Source organism: Barbus barbus (assembly GCF_936440315.1).
Source record: "Barbus barbus genome assembly, chromosome: 3".
Lineage (NCBI taxonomy): Eukaryota > Metazoa > Chordata > Actinopteri > Cypriniformes > Cyprinidae > Barbus > Barbus barbus.
The window spans coordinates 45,281,151-45,308,751 of NC_136731.1; the positions used below are offsets into that span (position 1 = coordinate 45,281,151).

General features: G+C 41.1%; 1 protein-coding gene across 1 annotated transcript; it reads right to left on the reverse strand.

Moving 5' to 3' along the window:
• Positions 1–6,930: 6,930 nt before the first annotated feature.
• LOC306847386 (protein FAM234B-like) lies at positions 6,931–27,054 on the reverse strand. Its single transcript, XM_079381312.1, has 13 exons — positions 26,952–27,054; positions 25,609–25,989; positions 25,422–25,538; positions 16,637–16,813; positions 16,436–16,551; positions 15,907–16,057; positions 15,668–15,806; positions 13,739–13,936; positions 12,784–12,862; positions 12,413–12,574; positions 12,230–12,332; positions 10,790–10,995; positions 6,931–7,896 (listed from the first exon to the last, which is right to left on the reverse strand). Exons 1-13 carry the CDS (start codon positions 26,986–26,988, stop codon positions 7,894–7,896), a joined length of 1,869 nt encoding a protein of 622 aa, XP_079237438.1. The 5' UTR covers positions 26,989–27,054; the 3' UTR covers positions 6,931–7,893.
• Between the last annotated feature and the right edge of the window lie 547 nt (positions 27,055–27,601).

Here is a 27,601-nt window from a genome sequence, read left to right on the forward strand (position 1 = left end):
TCCTCCTCTGTGAACAAATCTCCTCCGAATCCATGAGTTTGATCCCTGAGGTGATATGTGAATTTATTTTTACAGACGTCCATATGAGAGACAATTACTGTCCAAACCGGGCTTTAGTGTTCGAATAAAAGAAAATACGGGTATTTCTCGCAATGTGCCATGGATAAAACATCAATAATGCAAAAACGCTAATAACTCAGGTAGCCTATATCAACAACACCAATCTTATTATAGTTGGATGTTTTTCATAACTACATTAATTGCAGTAAAGTACTTGGATCATTAACATGTTTACAGTGTTTCATATACAGAAACATTAAAAAAAGAGCACCAGCAACATTCAGCGTTTTCTTGTGTCAGAATTCATCCGTATTTATCTATATTCACATTTATGAATAGATTTGAAATGTCCCTCATTCGTAGGCTACTCATTACAGGGACAATGAAGTGTTTAGAAGTTATACATATAATACAGCTGCTTTAGGAATCAGTCTATCTAGTGTTTTATTTTTATATTTGTTCATTTAATTTCATTGAATGCGCTGCTAAATACACCTGAAAATAAAGCACTGTTTGTTTTATTTGTATATTATGTGTATCTTTGTTCATATTTTTTAATAAGAAAGATAAAATAATGACAGATTTGTATCTTCGCCCACTTTGGCCTAAATATCTGCCATGTCTGTCTTTTTTTGTTGATATTTTTTCCGTATCGCCCACCCCTACCGTATACAATACTAATCCACTGAAAGATATGTTTCTGGATGTTGTAAAAGTGTTTTTAACAGGGATGCAGCGATGCCACTTTTCCTAGAACGAGTCCGATACCAATACTTTTACCGGTTCTTGCTGATGACCATACCTATATTTAATACCCCTGACCCCTGAAGTGTGCTTCTGGACTGTACATGTACACTGATGCTGAATCTCTCTCCGGTCTGCGTGTGTCTTTGATATCATGGTTATATCGGCTCATATCCGTCAGTTCAACAGACTGACCGGTGGATTATGAATATAAATGCTTATGTTATTTCAGTGCTGTTTTGGTGTTTTTTAGTGTTTCTGAAAGAGTCTCATTCTGCTCAGCGAGGCTGCATTTATTTGATCAAAAATACAGTAAAAACAGTGAAATATTATTCTAATGTAAAGCAGCTGTTTTCTATGTGAATATGTGTTAAACTGTAATTTATTTCTGTGATCTGCAGCTGTATTTTCAGCATCATTACTCCAGTCTTCAGTGATCTTCAGAAATCATAATAATATACTGATTTACTGCTCAACAAACATTTCTGATTATTATCAATGTTGAACACAGTTGTGCTGCACAATATTTTTGTGGAAACTGATACATTTAGTTTTTCAGGATTCACAGATGAATAGAAAGTTCAAAAGAACAGCATTTATTAGAAACAGAATCTTTTGTAACATTATAAATGTCTTTACTGTCACTTATGATCCATTTAATGCATTATTGCTGAATAGAAGTACGGTGGCCAAGAGAGCTCAACGCGCTGCAAATAAAGAAAAGACCTGCAAATAAAGAAAACAACTTCCTCAATTTGACAACACACCCGCTGCAAATGCTCACAACACAAACAAATAAAGAAACGCACTGCAAATAAAATGTATTTGGTTGTGTTGTGAGCATTTGTACTTTTTCTATTTGCATGTGTTTTCTGAAGTTGCAGCGCGTTGAGCTCTCTCGGCCACTGTATAGAAGAGTTGATTTTAAGAATTAAAGTAAAAGAATCACAGTGTCGTGGAGCTTTTGGATGGTAGGGTTTATATTCTTTATTATAGATCAGTCATCAACACTCAGAATCAAGAGTTCAGCTCTTAATGAATCTTCATAAATACACAGTAATCCACAGACGAACAGAACTGATTCATGTGAAGCAGTGAAAACACAGGGACTCCTCCAGCGCTTGAGTTTACAGAGTGAATCAGCGGCATCTGTGGAAACACACACCAGCGTGAGAGTCTGACACACACACACACACACTCACACAGGTCACACACACACTCGTAGGTTACACCACTGACCTGTGCTCAGTCATCATCATCGTCATCCTCAGGCACGAATATATCATGCTCCTCCAGCAGAGCAGCGAAGTTCTTACTGATCAGAGTCCCGACGTACAGGAACGGAGCCACGACCATCATGATCCTCACCAGACCGAACGCCGTCTGAGAACAACAACAACAGATCTGGAGACATCTCTCATCCCCTATCCTCTGCAGTGAATGGGTGCCGTCAGAATGAGAGCCAAACAGCTGATAAAAACATCACAATAATCCACACCACTCCAGTCCATCAGTTAACATCTGGAGAAGACAAAACCTGAAACAAATCCAGCTTTAAGACGTTTTTAACTCAAATACCATAGAGTCCATAATCCATAATAACACTTCCTCCAGTGGAAAAGTGTTCTGGTCTGAATCAGGAGAGAAATCTGCTCAGATCAGGAGCAGGGTTTCTTTGGTAAACCCAGTGTTAGCGATGTTTTAATACCGCATTCATTCATTCACGCTGCAAAATATTCTTACTGAGTATTTTTGTCCTATTTCAAGTAAAAATTCTTAAGTTAAGATGCATTTTCTATAGATGAAAAATGATCTAGATATTTAGTTTTGTTAAAATATAAAATTGTTCTCCATAGGGTAAGAAAAATAATCTTAATGCAAGCGGAAACAAGAACAGGCTATTTTTAATTCTTACCACACTGCCAGATAATTTGGAAAATAAAATAATATTTAATTTTTTTTTTCCTTCATGGAAACAAGACTAAATACTTTATAGCCTATTATTTATGTTATAATATTTTTTTTACACCGCATTCATGTGCATGTTTATTTGAGCGGTACCATTTTAAATGGTAGTTTTCTTTAAAACATGGGAGATGCAGAGCACATTATAAGTCCTGTATGCAGATTTTAAGGACAGTGTGCATCGCTCTCACGCTCTTTAAGAAAAGAAAAGGTAAGGTAAGCATTGTAACACTACTTTATCCAGTCAATGATATAATGTCTTTGCTCTGTGATTGTATGAAATAACCTGTGTCTCAGATCGAAGCGTTTTGAGGGGTTTGCATCTTTTGGTTGAATGTGTAGCGTTTAACTGTAAGGTAGGGAGTGCGAACTCCTTCTAAAGAAAGAATGAACTAAAGGATTGTTTCTCTTAACGTTAGGCCTCTAATAAACATAACTGATAAGAAAAAAACATAGTTATTTCAAAGAAAAAACATGCAGGGAATTCTGGGAACGTCAAGGTTTTCCCTGTAAATTTTACTTTCTTTTTCACTTCCAAAACCGGTATTTTACCGTAAAATTGTCTGAAATGTCTATTACAGTTTTTCAGCGTGTATATTAGGGGAGCTTACGGTAACCATTTAACAGTAGCATTTATCACAGGTTTTTACCGTTAAAATCACGGTCATTTTTTACAGTGTAGATTCATCTGACATTATCTCTTTATTCAAGACTCCATCTGTAAAAAAATAATGATTTGTTTATTCCATTTGTTTGGAGGAATAAACATCATTTAAGAAAGGAAATTCTTCAAGGGATTTGAACTTTTTTATTTAATTTAAATGATACTTTTAAAGTAAAATGGCTTAGAAACTGTCTACTGAAATCAGATTCAATATGGTCCTTTATACCATATAATATCTTGAAAAAGGCTGGAGGATTGCGTTTCTGTTTATTATGTGATTACATTACTGTCCAGTTTCTCTGAACAAGCGCTTAGGCTCGGAGGTTGTGCTATGAACACAGTTTCTCTGAACAAGCGCTTAGGCTCGGAGGTTGTGCTATGAACACAGTTTCTCTGAACAAGCGCTTAGGCTCGGAGGTTGTGCTATGAACACAGTTTCTCTGAACAAGCGCTTGGGCTCGGAGGTTGTGCTATGAACACAGTTTCTCTGAACAAGCTCTTGGGCTCGGAGGTTGTGCTATGAACACAGTTTCTCTGAACAAGCTCTTGGGCTCGGAGGTTGTGCTATGAACACAGTTTCTCTGAACAAGCTCTTGGGCTCGGAGGTTGTGCTATGAACACAGTTTCTCTGAACAAGCGCTTAGGCTCGGAGGTTGTGCTATGAACACAGTTTCTCTGAACAAGCGCTTAGGCTCGGAGGTTGTGCTATGAACACAGTTTCTCTGAACAAGCGCTTGGGCTCGGAGGTTGTGCTATGAACACAGTTTCTCTCCGCATGAACAAATCCTGTGGAATAATGCTTATATTACAGTCAACCCAAAATATCTTTATTTACAAAGTGAGATGGATAAAGGCATTTATTTCTTATCTGATATTTTATACCAATCAGCCCATTTGTTTTCTTATGAAAATGTCATGAACAAACGGTCATTTCCTATTAAATATAAAGGATATAATTGTGTAATGAAAGCCTACTGATGCTGATGAGAAGTCATATGTTGTCATGTAATATTCATACAACTGAACCTGCACTTTATTTAAACGGAGCAGACATTCAAAGTAAAAAGTGTACAATAAACTTATTAGACTGTTATTTTATATTTATATTATGTGATTTTGTATATCTAATAAACTTAGGGAAATACTTCATAATATTTGCGTTAGTAATTCTACTTTGTCAGAATGTATGGAGATTGATGCAAACTGCTCATTTTGTTCAGATCATCCAGAAAGGTTTTTATGAAAGTGACCATCCAAAGAAGTTTTGGGGAGATTATCTTTGTCCAAGAAAACACTGGTTATAGTTATGATCTGACCTCAAAACATGTTTAATATATTGTGAATCAAAAAGTGTACCTGTTGACTTTATGTTGAATATTATGCAAATGTCATATTCATAAAAGTAAAGAATAATTCTAAACCTTGTTTAAAGGTTTTTATGAGTGATTTTCATTCATATATGGATTCTCTTCAATGTATTAATAGTAAAATAAAATGTAAAGATACGATTGTATTTGCTACAGAGTTTCATTGGAAAGTGAACTGGCGGTCTATGCATATAATATATGCTGGTTTTTTTTTTTTTTTTTTAGTATTGATATTTTGGCTGTATTTTTCTCCGCATTGTTGTTCAATTACTTTGCATATTATATTTGAAAAGTAAATTGTATACCCAAATGTATTTTTTATTTTATTTGGATGCCTTGTTAGATGTTTCTGTCTAGTATTTTCTAATAATACTAATAATGAGCATGCTGTGAACCTCATCTGGTGTAATATGTGTAGTGTCTGTAGAAAATACACAGGCAGCCAATCAGAGTCCGTCCTGCTCTGCAGCGCATTTAAAGAGACAGAGACCAGCTCTGCTCTTATAATAAACAGCGCGGTTATAGTTATTATTAGTGATGCTTTCTGCTATGAAGGATAATAAACACAGATATTACTCTAATACTGTCACACACACATGCTTATATTCCTGTCAGAGTGCTGCTGTTACTGTGTTACTGCACGAGCCCATCTCTGTCTGTGTGATTGATTGATTGATTTATTGATTGATTGATTGATTGATAGGTTTACTCACGCACTTTCTTGGGTTTGGGCAGAATAGCGCCGCTGGTGGTGCTCACTGCGGTCCGGTGCTGAAGAGACCCGAGCCGAACCGAGAGAGACACGAACCGGCGAACAACCGACACCGCCGCCATCATCCCCGAGCTCTCTCTCTCTGTGTGTGTATGTGTGTGTGTGTGTGTGTGTGTGTGTGTGTATGTATGTGTGTGTGTGTGTGTGTGTGTGTGTGCTCTAGATACAAGCCCTGACCATAACCACACACACACACACACACACCGGAAGAGCTCAGGTTAGCTCTTCTTTCTGTCATCATTCACTCTCCTTCATAAACAAACAGCACTGACTTTCACTGTATTCTCCAATATATATATATATAAATTAATATTTCTATAATTAATCTCATGCAGTGAATGTAGTGTTACAGATGACAAGTTACTGTATTTAAAATGTAACCAGCAGTGTAACTATTTCAGTTAAAGTATACTTTATTAGGTTACACTTTATTTTGCGGTGTGCTTGTTCCAGTGTAATTATAGATTAAAGTACTGAGTAATATTAATTAGCTACATGCACTTACTCTATGGTTTGGTTTAGGGTTACTTGCATGCAGTTATTAATTGTTGGTATAATAGTAAGTCCATGTAACAAGGACACCTTAAACTGAAGTGTTACCCTCTATTAAAGTAATGATTACTCTTCTAAGTGTTTCTATGGAGTGTTTTAACTGTTGATCATCTTCAAACATGTAAAGCAGGCCGGGTTAATCTTAAAGTTACTCAGACTTCTCAAAATAGAAAATAAGATTATAATCATTTAATTTTAAAGCACAGTCACCACAAAATCAAACTTTAGCACCTCTTTGTACTTCGAGATCATTCTGAGGTTAAACACTGATTTAAAATCATGCGCTGAATCAAATCTTTGCGTATGACAGAAACAGTGGCTTCAACAACAGTTCATATTAAAGATAAAGCAAATACATAAACCCAAATATGGAATAAGCACGTCCGGAAACATTGCTGTCGCATATTTTAAAGCAGTCGATGCAATTTGGGAAAGAAATCAATCGAATCTGTGCATGTGTGAAAATATTCAGCTGTAACCCTCTTTTCATAAGTAACTGATTTAATTACATATCTTTCTTAGTAACACTGATAACAATTACATGCATGTTGGGTTACACTTTACTTTCAGGTGTCCTTGTTACATGTACTTACTATTATAATAACAATAAATGATGCATAATTACATGCAAGTAACCCTAATCCTAACCATATAGTAAGTACATGTAGCTAATTAATATTAGTCCAAATCACATGACATTAAACTGTAGTTAGTAACATACTCTGTTGCGTTACACATTTCAGCTAATATCATCACATTGATTTAATCTTGTAACATATTGATATAAGAATACAAAGAGCCAGAAAATGTGTTGCATTTGTTTTTATCAACAACATTAAACATTATATTACATCAAGGTTTCTGCTGGGGGTTTATGAGTTAATGAAAAGCTCATAAATAATGAAATCATAAAACTGGTCAATTAAAATAAATCATTTTAAAATCATTCAAAATAAAAACTTGGTAAAAAGGTATATTTTAATTGTTTACCTGCATCATGTCATGTGACCAGTAACTAGTGTCAATTAATGTGATCCTGCATTATTAAAATAAGAGTATAATATAATAAAAAGATATTAGGTGAGAGAGGATCAGACGCATTTGAATGTGTTTGAAAGAAAACCTTCCAAAGACAGAAACACATGGTTCAATAACACAGAGATCATTCAATTAAAACTGCAGCAGTTGATGCACAACACTGGATAAAGCTGAACTGGTTTGTGAACGCAGAGCTCAAACGCTGATCTCTGACACTTTCTGACTGAATATAAGCAGCAGGATATACAAGACAGGAACCTCCTCTAAAAGACGAGAATCAATCAAAGAATAAATTATGAATAAATTATTGCCATTGTGTGAATAACATGCACTCATGCAATCCATAAAACAATAACTGTAGTCTGATTACGAGCAATCGGTCATTTAATTTTTGTCATCTGATCACGTGACCGGGCTCTGAGTAAATGACGCCTGTGTTTTGATGGATCACATGATATTATTCACACAGAGGCAGTGAATGCATTGACTCTCCCTAGTTCTTGTTTCAGAGTTTCCTCTCTAAATATCCTGCAGCGTGTGGTAGCACACACACACACACACACACACACACACACACACTCTCACACACACACACACTGTACAGAGTCAGGGCTATCTACAGCAAGCCCAGAGTCAGAGCCGTGATGTTCATTAATGAGTGGAGGACTGCTTCTGTTTAACCGGTGTGTCGTCTGCAGCGCTTGAGCCCGGAGTGAAGACGAGTCGAGACATCACTGCAGAGAAACACACACACATTACAGCACATATCAACCTCACACACACGATCAAAACAACCTCACACACAACAAACCTCTTACAAAACGAAGCGCTGCATTCAAAATATCACAAACACATCTCAAAACCAAACACCTTTGCCATGATATTTCAGTTTTGGGTATATCATATGTGACCCTGGAGCACAAAACGAGTCATAAGGGTCCATTTTATCTGAATAAATGATCTTTCCATTGATGTATGGTTTGTTATGATAGGACAATATTTGTCTGAGATACAACTATTTAAAAATCTGGAATCTGAGGGTGTAAAAAAATCTAAATATTGAGAAAATCTCCTTTAAAGTTGTTCAAAGGAAGTTCTTAGCAATGCATATTACTAATCAAAAATGAAGTTTTAATATATTTGTCATGAATCCTGGCCATGAATTTCCATTTGTTCACCACCAGAGGTCACGCGCTCACCACATGGACTTTCACACTACACAGCACATTGGACTCCATTTCCCATCATACATTGCACTTAGCCAGAGTCACGCCACGTCTCAGCGCTCTAGCCAGAGTCACGCCACGTCTCAGCGCTCCAGCCAGAGTCACGCCACGTCTCAGCGCTCTAGCCAGAGTCACGCCACGTCTCAGCGCTCTAGCCAGAGTCACGCCACGTCTCAGCGCTCCAGCCAGAGTCACGCCACGTCTCAGCGCTCTAGCCAGAGTCACGCCACATCTCAGCGCTCTAGCCAGAGTCACGCCACGTCTCAGCGCTCTAGCCAGAGTCACGCCACGTCTCAGCGCTCTAGCCAGAGTCACGCCACGTCTCAGCGCTCTAGCCAGAGTCACGCCACGTCTCAGCGCTCTAGCCAGAGTCACGCCACGTCTCAGCGCTCTAGCCAGAGTCACGCCACGTCTCAGCGCTCTAGCCAGAGTCACGCCACGTCTCAGCGCTCCAGCCAGAGTCACGCCACGTCTCAGCGCTCTAGCCAGAGTCACGCCACATCTCAGCGCTCTAGCCAGAGTCACGCCACGTCTCAGCGCTCCAGCCAGAGTCACGCCACGTCTCAGCGCTCCAGCCAGAGTCACGCCACGTCTCAGCGCTCTAGCCAGAGTCACGCCACGTCTCAGCGCTCTAGCCAGAGTCACGCCACGTCTCAGCGCTCTAGCCAGAGTCACGCCACGTCTCAGCGCTCTAGCCAGAGTCACGCCACGTCTCAGCCGAATTGCCAGAGTCTGTAACACCTAGAGATTTAAGGTCAGTCCTTCGAGTTCCCTGTCTGGTGTCCAGCGTAAGGGATGCACCACTGGTGTCTGCACACGCAGCTGGTATCCCCAAGCCCACTCACTCAAGCCCTCATGTTCCTGAACTGAATCCCCTGTCTGAAGCACTTCCCATGATAGGGATCGCTTTGTGTTGCGTTTGGGCCGCATACACCACCTATGAACTACCCCAGGCGATGGCACCCGCTGCAGCTCCTCCAGAGGTGGCGGCAAATGCTGCAGAACCTCCCCAAGCGGTGGTGCTCACTTCAGCCCTTTGTAAGGTGGTGGCGCCCAGCAATGTACTCTCAGCCTGTCATGTCCCTGAACTCCACCTACCTCCTGATGTGACCACTGTAGAACCTCCAGAGGTGGCGGCATTTGCTGCAGAACCTTCGGAGGTGTCAGTGGAATCTTCCTGTGACTCCCTGTCCTGCCGAGTCGCGGCTATGGAGGCCGTCCACGAATCCTTGTCCTGCCCAGTCACGGCTATGGAGGCCGTCCACGAATCCTTGTCCTGCCCAGTCACGAATATGGATGTCTATGAATCCCCGTCCTGCCCTGCCACGGCTCTTGAGACCATGGATGCTCTCCCTGTGTTGTCTGTCTCTGCTCTCCCTGTGTTGTCTGTCTCTGCTCTCCCTGTGTTGTCTGTCTCTGCTCTCCTTGTGGTGTCTGTCTCTGTTTTCCCCAGATCTCTGATCCTGCCATGGTTTCCTGATCAGTCTGCTCTACTGTGGAGATCCTCTGCCCTGTCTACTCCACACTGGTGGGCTCCGGCTCTGTCTGCTCCGCCGTGGTGGTCAGCTGTCTGGCTCTGGGGGTCTCCTGCTCCGCCCAGGGGGGCTCTGTCTGTCTCTGCTCTTCCTGTGTTGTCTGTCTCTGTTTCTCTCAGATTTCAGACTCTGCCATGGTTTCCAGTCCCGTCTGCTCCGCCGTGGTGGCCTTTGGCTTTAGTCTCGCCTGCTCTGCCCTGGGGGCCTCCGGTCTCGCCTGCTCCGCCCTGGGGGCCTCCGGTCTCGCCTGCTCCGCCCTGATGGGCTCCGGTCTCGCCTGCTCCGCCCTGATGGGCTCCGGTCTCGCCTGCTCCGCCCTGGTGGGCTCCGGTCTCGCCTGCTCCGCCCTGGCGGGCTCCGGTCTGTTTGCTCCCATTGACCCTGCCTGTAATACGACCATGTTTTCTAATAAAGCCCTGCAAATGGATCCGCATGTCTCATGTGTCATCGACCCCGTAACAATATTTATGGTAGGACATTTACAAAATATCTTCATGGAACATGATCTTTACTTAATATCCTAATGATTTTTGGCATAAAAGAAAAATCAATCATTTTGATCCATACAATGTATTGTTGTCTATTGCTACAGATATACCTGTGTTACTGATGACTGCTTTTGTGCTGCAGGGACACAGATACACGCAGTTATTCAAAACCTCCTGTGCACATTTCTGTTCAAGACTGAAAGTAATTGGCACATTAAACACCAAAGTAAGATTGAAAGCAAACTACTTATTTTTTTCTGTATTATGTTTGTGTGTTACAGAGGAAACTGTGTGTGCTATGAGTTGAAAACAGAGTCAAAGGCTGAGAATGAGTGTGTTTCGTCAGATTTGGAGTGTGTTTGTGTGTATCTGCTGCACCTGTCTGAAGGCCAGGCGTCTGAAGAACTTGCGCAGCTGGAAAACGCTGGGTTTATCTGCGTCTGTGAGCCGCAGGATCCTGGCGTCTGTGGTGGCCACTCTCAGACCGAGCGTCTGCAGCATCTGAGCGCCGAGAGCGCGGCCGGCCGAGGGACGAGACGACACGCTGATGTAGGACGCGTCCTTCTGCTGCGCCTGGTAGCTCACTACAAACACACACACACGCATTTATGTAAAATATCAATAAATAAATACAAAAATGCATGCCACAAGCCTTGAAATTTACATTTATTTCACATATATTTATGTAAAATTAATTTAAAAAATATTTACTAAAATAATTTGACGTAAATCAGTTGAATTTTATGAATTTAAAAATAAATTAGTAAAATGATATTTTAGATAGGAACATCTTGATTAGTTTAAAGAAACTGTCAAAGCACTCAAATAAAAAGAAAGTAAACATTGCATTCAACAGGAAATCTGTTTATTTTATAGAATATTTACTAAAATAATTAGAAATAAATAATATGAAAATGAATCAATTTTACAAAAAAATCTTAATTTAAAAATAACATGCAATACAGAAATTGCATGCAACATTCTATATTTATGTAATATAAAATTTAATATTTTATAAATATTCAATAAAATAATAACATTTATAAAATAAAAAATTTGAAAAAATTAGAGGTAATTGATCTGAAAATTAATCAGTTTGGAAGAAAATTCTACATTCTAACATTTCTACACTAGAAAATAAATCTATAAAACTTGAATAAAAAGATAGTAAACAGAAATCTAACTAAAGATATCAAATACACATGCCTTACAAGACAGCATGCAACAAATATTTGTGTAAAATAATAAAAAAAATATATGAATCAGTTTGCAATAAACAAACAAACAAACAAAAAACGAAATAATTTCTACATTTAAAAGTGAATCTAAATTTAATTTCTGAATTTAAAAATAAATCAATTTTAGATTTGATTTAATTTGACTTGCTTGTGTAATCAGTCACATTACAGTTGAAAGAAATTGCTGAACATTAATTAGAAATGAATCATTAAAAATCTATTGGTTTGAAAAAATACTTTGAATTTAATAGAAAATCAATCTGCAAAATAAACAGATCAATGATTGTTATCAATCCTTTTATAGTTTTGAGAAATTTGAAAAAATAAAATTATTGGAAAAAATTTAATGAAAAAAAATGAAAATTAATTGTTGAAACAGATGAATAAAAATAAAGAAAACACTGTAACCAACAGTGCAATCAGTAATCTGGGGAATAAGTCTATTTTAGATCATATTTACTAAAATGATTAGAAACTGGTTCATGTAAAGAGATGTTTATTAAATATTCAAAGGTGCATCTGTGTCAAAATAAAAGCCCTTTACAAACACAAACACTCAGCCAGTGTGAGTGTGGCTCACCGGCGGCACTGAGGATGGTGTCTGTGGTGCTGCTGAGCTCCAGGAGGATTGTGGGATAGTTCGGGTGGAGCAGGAAAAGCTTACGGAGGACCGGCTCTACCGCCTGCGGGACACAAACACACAGCCAATGAGACGCTGCTCTGAGCGCATGCGCCGGTCATGTGATCTGCAGAGGGGCGTTGCCTTGGAGACATTCTGTTGCTGCGCTAGCGGATCTCCCGCCCAGAAGAGGAACACCGATTGGCCGGAGGTTGTCAGGACTGACGAATCCTCCACCGCCAGACGAGGACACACAAACTCTGCCTCCCACAGGCTCCGCCCCTGTGCGCCGTCCACGATCTGCACCTGCGGGTCACATGGACACTGAGCACCACGCCCACCCAAACGTGTAATGATATGATAATGAGATACCACGCCCACTTAACCACATGATATGCTAATGAGATAACCCACCCACCAACCATATAATGAGATGCTAATGAGATGCATAATAAGATGATACTGAGATGCCACACCCACCCAACCACATAATGAGATGCTAATGATATTCACACCTTCCTCACGCCATTGGCCGACTGATGAATGAGCAGATCAGGAACGCCATCATCGTTAAAGTGACCCACCGCTGGATGACTGCAAACACACACAAACTGCGTTTTCAACTCGTAACCTGCTAGTGGGATTATTGTTGTTATAGAAAAATAACTAAAACCATTAAATAAAAAAATAAAAAAACTTAAAATATTAAATTACTCTCATGTCAGTTTCATTTCTCATTTTTGTTCAGTTTAAACTGAAATGCTAAAATAACAATTAAAACTGAAACAGAAACTAAATAGTATTTAATAAAACATATTTAATAAAAAACTAATTACCAAAAAAATACAGTATAATTACTAAAACTTGTGAAAATGATAATCGAAAATATGTAAATAAAAAACTAATTAAAAATTCATCAAAATGGCAAAAATGCTCAATGAAATGACTAAAACTCCAATTCAAGTTAAAATGTAAATGAAAAATATGAAAATAAAAAATATTTTTAAATATTACTAAAAATGTGCAAAGATATTACTGAAACTAACTCAAATTAAAATGAACCCAGAAAATGTTAAAATAAAAAATAATTAAAAACATTATTAAAAACATGCAAAGGGATTACTAAAACTTTAACTCAAATTAAAATGAAAACAATAAATCAATAAACAAAAATTATTTAAACTATTAATACAAAAACACAACAGAAAACTTTTACTAAAATGAAAAAATACATTTTTAATGGAAAATATAATAAAAACTAAATTAAAATAAAAACAAAACAGCAAAAATGTCCAGAAATATAAATAACTAAAATGAAAATATTAAAATTAAAACTAAATCAAATAAAAAACTGCAAAACTGCACAATAAAATTGCTAAAACTCAAATAAATTAAAATGGAAAATATAAAAATAATTTGAAGCAAACAACAAAAAGGTGAGCTGGAGTGTGTGTGTGTGTGAGTACACACGTGTGTATGGAGGCGACGTCAAGGCTCCAGACGGGCTGAGTGTCGCTGGCTCTCAGCACAGACAGACGTCTGCTAGAGTCACTCAGCACAATCCAGTCACTGCGACTGCAGTTCAGTGCCGACACTCCGTCCAGATTCCTGAGACGCTGACATGAGCCCACCACCAGAGACAGCAGGAACTCCACCTGCTCAGAGATGCTGACATACACACACAGAGAGAGAGAGAGTCAGAAACACACACACACATCAGTTCGTAGCAGTGAAGAGGTATCATATCGATCACAAGTGCAGTATGGAGTACCTCAAGGCTCAGTACTAGGCCCCTTACTTTTCACGCTTTATATGTTACCCTTGGATATCATCAGGAAACACAGTGTTAGCTTTCACTGTTATGCTGATGATACTCAGCTCTATATTTATTTGTGGACCAACGAAACATACCAATTTGCAATGGAATGCATAGTTGATATAAAAAACTGGATGATGAGTAATTTCTTACTGCTAAATTCTGAAAAAACAGAGGTCGGACCTAAATCCTCTGTATGTAATAATCTATATCACTGTCTAACACTTGATGGCTGCTCTGTCAATTCTTCGTCATCAGTTAGGAACCTAGGTGTGCTGTTTGATAGCAATCTTTCCTTCAAAAAACATGTTTCTAGCATCTGTAAAACTGCGTTTTTCCATCTTAAAACCATATCTAAATTATGACCTATGCTCTCAACGTCAAATGCAGAAATGTTAATTCATGCGTCTATGACCTCAAGGTTAGGTTATAGTAATGCTTTATTGGGTGGTTGTTCTGCACGCTTGAGCAACAAACTACAGCTGGTCCAAAATACAGCAGCTAGAGTCCTTACTAGAACCAGGAAATACGACCATATTAGTCCGGTTCTGTCAACACTGCACTGGTTCCCCATCAAACATTGTATAGATTTTAAAATCTTGTTAATTACCTATAAAGCCCTGAATGGCTTAGCTCCTCAGTACCTGAGTGAGCTCTTATCACATTATAGTCCTCCACGTCTGCTGCGTTCTCAAAACTCTGACCACTTGATAATACCTAGAATATCAAAATCTGCGGGCGGCAGATCCTTTTCCTATTTAGCTCCCAAACTCTGGAACAATCTACCTAACACTGTTCGGGAGGCAGACACACTCTGTCAGTTTAAATCTAGATTAAAGACCCATCTCTTTAACCTGGCTTACACATAACACACTAATACACTTCTATTATTCAAATCCGTTAAAGGATTGTTAGGCTGCATTAATTAGGTCAACCGGAACCGGGAACACTCCCCATAACACATGATGTACTTGTTACATTGTTAGAAGAATGGCATCTACGCTAATATTAGTCTGTTTCTTTCTTATTCCGAGATCACCGTAGCCACCCAGATCCAGACTGTATCCAGATCAGATGGTGGATCAGCACCTAGAGATGACCTCTACAGCCCTGAACGTCAGCAGAGACCAGGACAACTAGATGAGCCCCAGAGACTGATCCCCAGTGAAGACCCTGTCTCCTAGATGGCCATCCGGACAAGACCACAGGAACCAGATGAGTTCTCTGCACAATCTGATTCTGCTTTAGTCTAGATTTAAACTGCTGATTTTGTCTGGCCAGAGGAGAAAGACTCACTATTTCGACACACTATTCTAATCTGCCTTGTAAAAAGCGCTATAAAAATAACAGTGACTTGACTTGTGTGTGTACTTGACCGGCCTGAGGTCCCCATGAGTAAATAGTAAATGATGTTTATCTGAAAGTGTAAGAATGCAAACAGGTTTTCTGTAAGGCGTAGGTTTAGGGTTAGGGGATAGAAAATATTGTTTGGTCAGTATAAAAGTAATAGAAGTCTATGGAAAGTCCCTACAATTCACAGAAACAAACGTGTGTGTGTGTGTGTGTGTGTGTGTGTGCAGCACCTGCTGATGTGAATGAGTGAAGACGAGTTGCTCTTCCTCATACGCTCCCAGCTGGGCTCCTTCAGACGAACTCGAGACGCAGGCGTCTGACCCGTCGCTCTACTGAAGATGAAGGAGAGAGAGACAGCCTCCACCGTACCTGGACACACACACACAGATATAAATACACACACTCACAAATAAACACACACACACACTCACACACATATATAAACACACACACATACACACACACTCACCCAGTCCGAACAGCACGTAATAGGCTCCTGTCTGTGTCTCGTGCAGCAGTGGACCAATCAGCTTCCCCTGAGCCGTGAGGTTAAAGTTCACTGGCCGGCCAATCAGAGCGCCCGAGCGACCAGAGATCAGGACCAGAGCCAGATCAGACACCTGAGCACAGACGCAGATCATCAGCAAGTGTGTGTGAGTGTGTGTGTGTATATGAGTGCATGTGTGTGATTATATATGTGTGTGTGGCCTATGTTCTGAGGGCCTGAAGGCAATAACTTGGGTTTTATCTGTATTTAAGAAAATAAAATTTTTGGAGAGCCATGATTTGACATCATCAAGACATGCAGATAGGGTATCAATGGCACACTTTGTATTCTTAGCCAAAGGCAAGTAAATTTGCATGTCTTCGGCGTAACAGTGAAAAGAGACGCCGTGTTTTCTAAAGACAAGTGTGGTAAATAGATGCAAGATTGTCTTGTATCAGAAGCTGTCAATAATGTTCAGTAATGTAGTGTGTGTGTGTGTTGCGGTGGTCACCTGGTCCTCAGGCAGTGTTGCGATCAGCAGGTCTGGAAAGGCGTCTCCCTGTAGATCCGGCAGAAGAACAGCGTGAGACTCCACGTCTCTTACAGCCGTCGTCCACAACATCAATCCTGAAACACAGCAGCGATTAAAACACACACACACACACACACATGCATTCAGCTGAGTGTGTGTGTGTGTGTGTGTGTATGAGACCTGTGGATGCGTTGATGGCGATCATGTGACCGGAGCTGATCAGGACGCAGGCAGACGAGTGAAGCGGATCTGAACTTCCTGTCTGCAGTCCACACTGAACAGAGATCAGCGGCTCTCTGAGCGACTTCCTCCAGAGCAGCTGCCCTCCGCCGCCGCTGAGAGCCCACACGCTGAACTCTAAACACACATGCGCACACACACACACACACACACACAGATTAAACACACACTCATATTAGACACACACACACACACACCACACAAGCCAAAACTCAGTCACACTTTATATTAGGTGGCCTTAACTACTATGTACTTACATTTAAATTAATAATTTGATACAATGCACTTATTGTGTACATACATGTTTTTACATTTGACTTCTATTTTAAAAAATATCTATATGTAGTTACATCTGTAATTACATTTATAATTACTCTGTTGACCCATCCCTAACACCTTAACCCACCCTTAAACTGACCCATCCCACCAAACCTGTCCCTAACCTCACCCATACCCCACCTCAACAGCAGCAGAAGTGTGTGCAAGTAAGTACTTAGTAGTAGCCGTTGTACTTACATGAAACAAAGTGTACTTACCATGTAACTAAGTTATGGAACAGCCTGTAATTACAGTTTGTAACTATATAGATGAAATAGGCAGCTACTGTTACACATATATATCAGACAGAGTCTGTTACACAGCTGTTTCTGTAACCAAAGGATTGTTACATATTTGTTGCAGACTTTATACAACGTAATTATGAATGTAAGTACACAGACATCAGCTACTTAAAATAAAGTGTATCAAGACTGTTGTATAAAATCCCTGTTGAACTCTTATTTGAAGTACTCAGTGACATCATATGTGGGCGGAGTCAAGGACGTGCCCAGACAAGTTCGGTCTACAGAATGTTCTGCAGCTACATCGAAACCGATCATAGTTTGTTCTGATGTGTGTGCGTTATTGAAAACAAACCACACACACAAACACACCTACATGTAACAAACTGATTGTGTAATAAATCACTGCTTGAGACCTGAAACTGTCGTGGATCTTTGCCTATCAACCTTCTGACCGAGGTTGAGGACTAGATGTTGGAAAGCCAGTGTATCTTCGCACATACATCTAACAAAGTGGTCCTTCGAGCCGGATACAACATCTTATCCTCATGGCAGCATCTCGAGATTACATTGAAGAACTACAGAGTCTCCGTCCAGGCAGGATTCGACGGATTCCTGGACATCTGGAGGACTTTGTACTTACTTCCCAACCACGGCAGCTCGTTCCTCCCCCATTGCAAGAGGATTTACAGCATATGCGGATCAGTGAGACGGTCTCTGCTCCAGCCGATGAGTATCGAACTTCTACACCTGAAAGACTTTGGACTGAGCAGTACACTGAGACTACAAGGTTACGTAGAGTGGAGGAGTGTGTTTGGAATGTTCAAGAGCAAATCAGAGAACTACAAAGCACATTACAAATGTCTCTCGAACAAGGCAAAGGTTCACCACGCATGCATCAGGGCTTGAGCTGCTCCCAAGCTACGGGTGCCGGACATCAGAAGTCAGTCCCTCACTCAGGCAGTCAACAGCAGTTCATCCAGCATCGTAGTGCCAGCTTGCCTTTTCTCTATGCAGACCCGAAACCAGTTTACCAAAGCTCTGAAACCAATGAACTGGCGAAGTACGCTTCTCAAGGTATACCTGCACACTCATCAACCACAGCAATAACTCAGCCACACAGTCAGCTTCCAGTCCAGATGCCACCAGGGTTACTACCTCAGGCTCAACAGCCCTTGTCTCGTCCATCCTCTGTCCCTGTCACCAAGCATCATGTAGAGCAACGTGAGCCTCGCCCAGAGTCTGCTCCGTCAGGTATGATGTATCCACATTATGTTTATCAACGGCCTGGTGATCTTCAGCAGAGTTTCCAACCCCAAGTCCAGTCCTCTCTATCACAACACATCCTTCCTATGACATCACCTACGCCTACGGTGTACCAAACAGTACGTAGCCATCCACCAGCTCATGCACATTCTACAACTGTGCCAAGCAATACTGTGAATCCGAATTACGTGCAATCACAGTTCGTGCAGTCATTACCGCCATTTGCTATAGCACAGCCTTTGATGTCGCAGTATGCAGAACCTCTCCCATTGCAATCTGTAAATTATTCAGATCCATACTCACAGGGCTATCAACCTGTCAGGCCCCCAGATGCAATACCTCAGCCACAGTCGTATTCTGTACCATTCTATTCTACTGTTCAGCCAACAGTTCAAGTTCCAAGCATGGTGGAGATGGCTATCGCTTCCTCTTATGGAATACCCAAACCTAAGCTAATCAATTTCACCACTGGGAAGGAGAGTGATTTTGCTCTGTTAAAGAAGGGACTTGATGGTGTCCTTGGCCCACACCTTCATTTGACAGAGGACTATAAATTTCAAGTGTTACTTGATCATCTCAAATTACCAGCTGCCTATCAGATAGCTAAGCGATATATGTATGATCCCAGGCCTTATACTCGAGCTATGCAAGCTTTGCAACAGCGTTATGGCCAGCCCCGACAGCTGGTACAGGGAGAAATCGGCAACATTCTCCGTACATCTCCATTGAAACCAGGGGATGCTCAAGGGTTTGAGGACTTTGCTTTATCAGTTAGCTCTCTTGTTGGTCTCCTTAACACATTGGAAGGGTCCTCCAGAACTGAGCTTATGTGTGGCTCACATGTCGACAGATTGCTCACCAAGCTCCCATTGTCTTATAGAGATAGCTTTGTTGAGTACTGCATGACCAAAGGCATTCTCCAGAATGGGACTGACAGAACCTACACTCTTCCTGAGTTAGCAGAGTGGCTAGAGAAAAAATCACAAGCACTTCAGATATCGAGGAGAGCAGCTGAGCTGTATAGTTCAGATAGACCTCACATTGAGAACAGAGAGCAGAAACCCCTAAAGCCACCAAAGGTACAGTCCACAATCTACTATGGAATGGATAATGCAACAGAAAGACCCTCCGCTTCAGCTACTTTGCCATTGCAGACAAACAAAGAACAGGTAAAGGTCAAGAAACGGGAAAGCTTTAAGCCGTACTGCCCTTTCTGCAAATGCCAGCAGCATTACCTCAACTCTTGCCCTGAATTTGGCAAATTAAACATTGCACAAAGAACAGCATGGATAAAGGACAACAACCGATGCTGGAAGTGTGGTAGAGGACATGAGCCTGCAAACTGTACTTTGAAAAAGCCATGCTCCAACTGCGGTGAACAGCATTTATCAGTTCTCCACGAGACTGCAACCAACATCAACAAGAGCATTCTTACTGTCAATACAGTACCTCGCACTCTCTACCTTGATCAGATTACTCACTCTGGCAGAGTCATGTTGAAAGTGGTTCAGGTTAGACTTCATAGCAAAGGGAGAATACTGGACACATATGCTATTCTTGACGACGGGTCTGAAAGGACAATAATTCTCCCTACAGCAGTCCATTACCTTGATCTGGAGAAGACAGATGAATCACTTGCTCTTAGGACAATCAGACAAGAGGTTGTAGAAATTCAGGGTGCATCAGTCTCCTTTGAACTGTCTGCCTCTGTGAATCCGAGCATTCGCTATAAGATACACACAGCCTTTACAGCACAAGAATTGAACATTGCCAAACAGTCCTGCCCTGTGGACGCTCTGAAGCGAAAGTTTGCGCATTTGAGAGACATTCCCATTATACCTTTCAAAGAGGTACAGCCCATGCTTCTTATCGGTTCTGATTACCCACATCTTATCACACCGAGAGCGCCAGTACTGATGGGCCCTTTGGGCAGTCCCGTTGCAGTCAGCACAAGTTTGGGCTGGGCCATCCAGGGTCCAACCACATTCCTAGACCAGCCATTGGAGACTTCCTGTTTGAACATCTCGCTGTTTCGCTCTCCCACACAAGATCTATCTCATCATGTTGAAAAACTATGGCAAGTAGACATACTTCCCTTTCAGCCTGTGAAAGATATGACACGATCCAAGCAGGACAGAGATGCTCTTACAATGCTGGAAGCAAAAACAAACAGAGTTGAAGTGGATGGAGTCTCTCGCTATGCAACTCCTCTTCTTCGCAAAAAGAATGCAATGGTCTTGCATGCAGGTCCAGAATCAGTTATGGCTCTCTTAAGGGCCACTGAACGCCGCTTGAATAGAAACCCAGAACTGGCAGAGGTCTACAATAAAGAAATCCACAAACTCGAACAGGCAGGATATGCAATTAAACTCACTCCTGAAGAGGCTAAATGTACAGATGAATCATGGTTTATTCCCCACCATCTTGTACATCATAATAACAAAGCCCGGGTTGTATTCAACTGCTCTTATCAGTTCCGCCAAGCTTCTCTGAATGACCAATTATTCCCAGGACCTACGCTGGGTCCATCCTTGCTGGGAGTTCTCCTCAGATTCCGACAATACCCTGTGGCCATCAGTGGAGACATTCGTTCAATGTTTCACCAAGTGCGCCTCCTTCCAGAGGATCAGCATTTGCTACGCTTCTTATGGAGAGATCTGGAAAAGGAGAGAAATCCTGACATCTATGAATGGCGCGTTCTTCCGTTTGGCACCACATGTAGTCCATGCTGTGCCATCTACGCCCTCCAGCGCCATGTCATGGACCATCGCGAAGGCAATGAAGAGGTGGTAGACTCAGTGTTAAAATCCTTCTATGTGGATAATTGTTTGCAGTCCCTTTCCTCAACCGATGAAGCCAAACAGCTCATAGACAAAATGAGAGAGTTACTATCAGCTGGAGGGTTCGAAATAAGGCAGTGGGCCAGTAACTACCCAGAGGTAATCGCTCATCTACCAACTGAGGCACGATCGGAAAGCTGCGAGCTGTGGCTGACTGTAAACAAAACAGACCCACAAGAGTCTACGCTCGGGCTCTCTTGGCACTGCACGTCTGATAAGCTTGGCTATCGAAATCGTCTGCTATCAACTGAGGAGCCCACCATGCGAAATATTTATAGAGTGCTAGCCTCTCAATATGACCCTCTTGGTTATATTTTGCCTTATACCACCCGAGCTAAGATTCTTGTTCAAGCTCTGTGGATCAGCAAAAGAGGGTGGGATGACTGCATTGGAGAGGAGATGCTTAACAAATGGCTAGAGTGGACCAATGAACTGCAGTATCTTCCCATGGTAACCATGCCAAGGTGCTATTTCCCAATCTGTCCAGAACCTGACAAAGACCGAATCGAATTGCATGTGTTCTGTGATGCCTCTGAGCGAGCTTATGGTTCAGTGGCATATCTGCGTCTCCAAGACGAGGAGGGAAGGATTCATACCTCATTTGTTATGGCCAGATCCCGTGTTGCACCCAAAAAGCAATTATCAATGCCCCGACTGGAATTATGTGGTGCACTTACTGGAGCCCAACTGGCTAAGCTCCTCTCCACTGAACTTACTCTACACGTCCATAACACCATTCTCTGGACAGACTCCACCACAGTTCTCACATGGATCAAATCGGAATCCTGTCATTATAAGGTGTTCGTTGGCACACGGATTACTGAAATACAGGAGTTGACCAATTCCGATAACTGGAGATATGTGGACTCGGAACTAAATCCTGCTGATGATATTACAAGAGGCAAATCTCTCTATGAGCTCTCTCGCGTTTGTCAGTGGAACCAGGGCCCTGGCTTCCTTCAGCAATCACCAGAACACTGGCCAACACAACCTACCTTATCTTCCACCAATGAGAATGAGTTAAGAAAGTCATTCTTCTGTGCTCATGTGGCTGTCCTTCAGTCCTCACTGCCAGATCCAGAGCAGCACGCCACGTGGGTAGACTTAGTTCAAGCTACCTACCAGTCTGTACACGGTGCAGCAGCACCCCCAATGGCAGCTGCACAGCGCATTGATACTGAACTGCTTCTTCTGAGACAAGCCCAGAAGGATAGCTTCCCTGACGAAGTCTATGCACTTCAGAATGGCAAAGTCATACATACTAGCAGTAGGTTAAATACTCTGTCACCTGAATATGATCAAGCCTTGGGAATTATTAGAGTCGGAGGTCGTCTTCGTAAGGCTGAGAAACTTGAAGTTGATACCTTACATCCTATTGTACTGGCACCTGATCACCCCATCACTAAACTCATTATACAAGACTACGACAGCCAACTACTTCATCCCGGTCCCGAACGTGTCTTTGCGGAGTTGCGAAGAACCTACTGGATTATCCGAGGCAGACAAACCATAAAGAAATATCAACGCCAGTGCAGAGAATGCAGGAAATGGCGCAGTAAACCAGTCAACCCCAAAATGGCTGATCTCCCTGCTGCTCGTCTCCGTTTATACCAGCCTCCTTTCTGGTCAACTGGAGTTGATTGCTTCGGACCATTTACAGTAAAGATAGGCAGAAGACATGAAAAACGCTGGGGAATCATTCTCAAGTGTCTCACCACAAGGTGTATTCACTTGGACCTTCTGCATAGTATGGACTCTGACTCCTTTCTCATGGCCTTACGTCGCTTCATTGCAAGACGAGGCAAACCCTTCGAATTAATCTCTGACCAGGGCACAAATTTCAGAGGTGGGAATCGAGAACTCCAAGAAACATTCTCTGCACTTGAGCCAGCAATAAAAGAAAAACTGAGTGAACAGTGTATTTCCTTTCAGTTTAACCCGCCACATGCACCTCATTTCGGTGGAGCCTGGGAGCGTGAAATCCGCTCTATTAAATCCTGCCTTCAAGTGGTACTGAAGGATCAGATTGTGTCTGACGAAGTCCTGTCTACTGTTCTTGTTGAGGTGGAAGGAATACTAAACTCTAAACCACTTGGCTATGTATCATCAGAGATATCTGACATAGACCCAGTCACTCCAAATCTCTTGCTGATGGGGCGGCGGGATGCCTCCCTCCCTCAAGTGGTTTATGGCACAGGGGAACTGCTTGGAAAGAGGAAATGGCGACATAGCCAAATCATAGCTGACCAGTTCTGGAAACAGTTCATTCAAAATTACTTGCCAAATTTGCAACCCCGTGCCAAATGGCGAGAATCAACACCAAATCTATCAGTGGGGCAGGTAGTTATGGTTATGAACTATCAATTGCCACGAGCCCTCTGGCCAGTAGGCAGAGTAAAAAAAGTCATTCCCAGTAGTGATGGAGCAGTTCGAGTAGCGGAAGTAACTATTGGGAACCGAGTCTACAGTCGTCCTGTTTCTAAACTAATTGTGTTACCAGAGGTGCCCAATGACACCAGTGATACATAACTTCAGAAAACAGGGACTTTTATTTGATTCTAATTTGCTATACAAATTAGGGGGCGGCTGTATAAAATCCCTGTTGAACTCTTATTTGAAGTACTCAGTGACATCATATGTGGGCGGAGTCAAGGACGTGCCCAGACAAGTTCGGTCTACAGAATGTTCTGCAGCTACATCGAAACCGATCATAGTTTGTTCTGATGTGTGTGCGTTATTGAAAACAAACCACACACACAAACACACCTACATGTAACAAACTGATTGTGTAATAAATCACTGCTTGAGACCTGAAACTGTCGTGGATCTTTGCCTATCAACCTTCTGACCGAGGTTGAGGACTAGATGTTGGAAAGCCAGTGTATCTTCGCACATACATCTAACAACTGTCCTTAAGTGTACTTCATGTGTATCTATACTGACCACCTTCTCCAGAGGCACCTCAGTCTGATTTAACCCACCAGTACACAGCTAAAATACATCTAATACCTTTATAATTACATTACAATTACATATTATTACAAAGGCATTAGCTACTTAAAATATAGTGTATCCAGATTGTACTTAAGTGTACAAGTAGCTGTGTCGCACACTCGGCCTTGTACATATGTGTAACAGTAGCTGCCTATAACATCTGCATAGTTACAAACAGTAATTACAGGCCGATTCATAACTTAGTTACATGGTAAGTACATTTGGTTTTATGTAAGAACAACGGCTACTACTAAGTACTAGGTAATTACTCTGTATTATGACACCTTAAAATAAAGTGTTACCCTGTTGTAACAGTTATCATTATTTGTTACACAATTTCTGTTATTGTTATAGTTATTATTTATTTTATTGTTACTGTTAGTTATCAATATAGTTATTGTTACAGTTACTATTATATTTAGTTGTATTGTTACAGTTATCATTATTTATTGTTACTGTTACAGTTCTTAATTATCATTATAGTTATTGTTATTGTTACAGTTACTGTTATAGTTAGTTACAGTTATTATTTATTGTTACAGTTACTGTTTTTTTTACAAGTATAGTTATTGTTAGTTATCATTCTAGTTATTGTTACCGTTATTATTATTGTTACAGTTACTGTTATTGTTACAGTTATAGTTATTATATAATTTTTAATGTATCAGGTTCTGTCGCAATGCTGGCTATCAAGCCCACTACAATTTCCCCTTTGGAGACAATAAAGTATATTTCAATTAGTTATTTTTATTTTTTTATAGTTATTGTTTTATAGTTATTGTTATTGCTATAGTCGTTGTTACAGGTATTTTTAGTTATCATTACAGTTCTCATTAAAACATTTTTACAATTATTATTACAGTTACTGTTACAGTAATCATTACAGTTATAGTTACGTATTGTTTGTTGCAGTTATCTTCAAAGTTATCATTATTCTTGTAACAGTCAGCATTATAATTGTTACAGTTAACAATATCGTTACAGTTGTTGTTATAGTCATAATTAAACAAGTCGCAGTCGTATTAACTCTTGACTTTTGCGTTCGCAGTGGTTTGATTTGCTCACCTTTACTCTGTGCGTTCATTGGCTGACTGTTATTGGAGATGTTCGTAACGCCAATCAAAACGTCCTCCACTCCGTCCCCATCCACATCCCACAATGCAACGGGAGGTGAGGTCACGCCTGCGAGGAAGAGCGCATGTTGGCGCACCGCAGGTTTATTTCAGGGGTCATGCGGTGGAGCGTCACTCACCTGCTGTGTCTCCGAGCTCCCTCTCCCACTGTGTCTGGAGCAGCGCCCCCTGTGGGCAGGGAATAAGAAACGCACACAGCAGCACCAGCAGAGCGGCGCAGGACAGCGGCAGCAGGAATGCCGCAGATCGAATCACCCCTCGCACCCGCGCCGCCTTCTCCTCCGCGGCTCCGCCCTGACTCCGCCCAGACCCTGCCTCATGCCCCGCCTCCTCCCGCAGCTCCTCCTCCTCATCCAACTCCTCCTCACCCCTCAGATTGGCCACCGCCGGATTCAGACCATTACGAGGATAATTCAGAACCAGATCATCGTCCTCTGTCTCATCCTCGCTGTCGGCCTGCGTCAGCGGGTCATACTCGCCCAGATCCGAGCCCTTCTTACCTACACACACACACACACACACACACAGACACACACACACGTCAACACACACACACGTCAACACACACACACACACATCAACACACACACACACACACACACACACACACACGTCAACACACCCACACCCGTCAACACACACACACACACGTCAACACACACACACACACACACGTCAACACACACACACACACACCCGTCAACAAACTCAGCGTTACATGATCATTGCGCAGGTAAAGTTATTGTTAGTTACTATTACAGTTATTGCTATAGTAATTGTTACAGTTACTGTTATCATTATAGTTATTGATACAGTTAATGTTAGTTATCATTACAATTACTGTTAAAGTTATTGCTATAATAATTGTTACAGTTACTGTTATCATTATAGTTACTGTTACAATACTGTTATTGTTAGTTATCACTATAGTTATTGTTACACTTATTTTTATCGTTGTTGTCATTGTTACAGTTATTGTTAGTTCTCATTCATTTTTGTTACAGTTCTCATTACAATTATCACTGGAATGAAGCTTTTCCATTTGATTATTGTAACATACTCATTGTGCAGGCTGATGTTCCCAGAACAAACATGTCGTTTCATTGCAATTATTCAGTCATTAAACCGAAGACTATTTTTGAAATATATATATATATATATATAAAATACTACTAATAATAAATAAGACCCCGGCAACAAAAGCAGTGGTCCCGTGTCTGTGGTCTTCATCTGTAGTGTTCATCACTGATGTAGCTGTATTCTCTCTGATGAAGATAGCGTCAGCGGATATTGCTCTGCTGTTCATCTATAAACATCTGATGATTATGATCAGTCTCTCTGTAATAAAGGTCCCTCTCATGATCGCGTGTAGCGTTTATAACGGAGCACTGCAGATATATATCACTGACCCTAACATCAGTCCATCATTTCATCCGTTATTCTCTATTAATTACTGACTCACCCGGTAATTTCAGAGCGCGGGACAGAGACGCAGCCATTGCGCGCGATGTTATCAGCGACGCGACGCGACGCGACGCGCGTGCTGCTGCTGCCGCTACAGCGCTGGAGAGGTGCATCATGGGAAATGTAGTCGCGAAGGATGGAAAGAGACTCATCCATTACAATACAGAACATCCAAAACAATAGCAAACACAGTTTATTTGTTAAAAACACGCGTTAAGGACTTTGTACAGCTGCCTTGAATACATATTCTCATGCTGGGACTTTTTAATGTAATATTTGAAGGTAAAATCGCAAACACACTACCAGTCAAAAGTCTTTGAACAGTAAAGATTGTAATGTTTTTTATTAAAGAAGTCAATCCACATTAAACAAACCTACTTCACCTCAGACACATGCAAACTGAAACCAAGAGGTGAAGTCTGATTTATATAAACAATTAATGAGGAAATGTTTGTAAAGAGCAAATCATCATAGAGTGATTTCTGAAGAAAATACAGCTTTGATCACAGAAATAAAATATAGTTTAACACATATTCACATAGAAAACTGCTGTTATAAATAGTGAAAACATTGTACAATATTACTGCTTTTGATGTATTCTGAATCAAATCAAATAAATGCAGGAGAGACTTCTGTAAAAACATTCAT

Excerpts from the sequence above, each read along its gene's own strand:
- LOC306847386 (XM_079381312.1), bottom strand. The coding sequence starts at position 26,988 with ATGGCTGCGTCTCTGTCCCGCGCTCTGAAATTACCGG. Across the intron at positions 25,539-25,608 it reads GGAGCTCGGAGACACAGCAG|GCGTGACCTCACCTCCCGTT; the intron begins GTGAGTGACGCT and ends TCTTCCTCGCAG. Across the intron at positions 16,552-16,636 it reads CGCCATCAACGCATCCACAG|GATTGATGTTGTGGACGACG; the intron begins GTCTCATACACA and ends GCTGTGTTTCAG.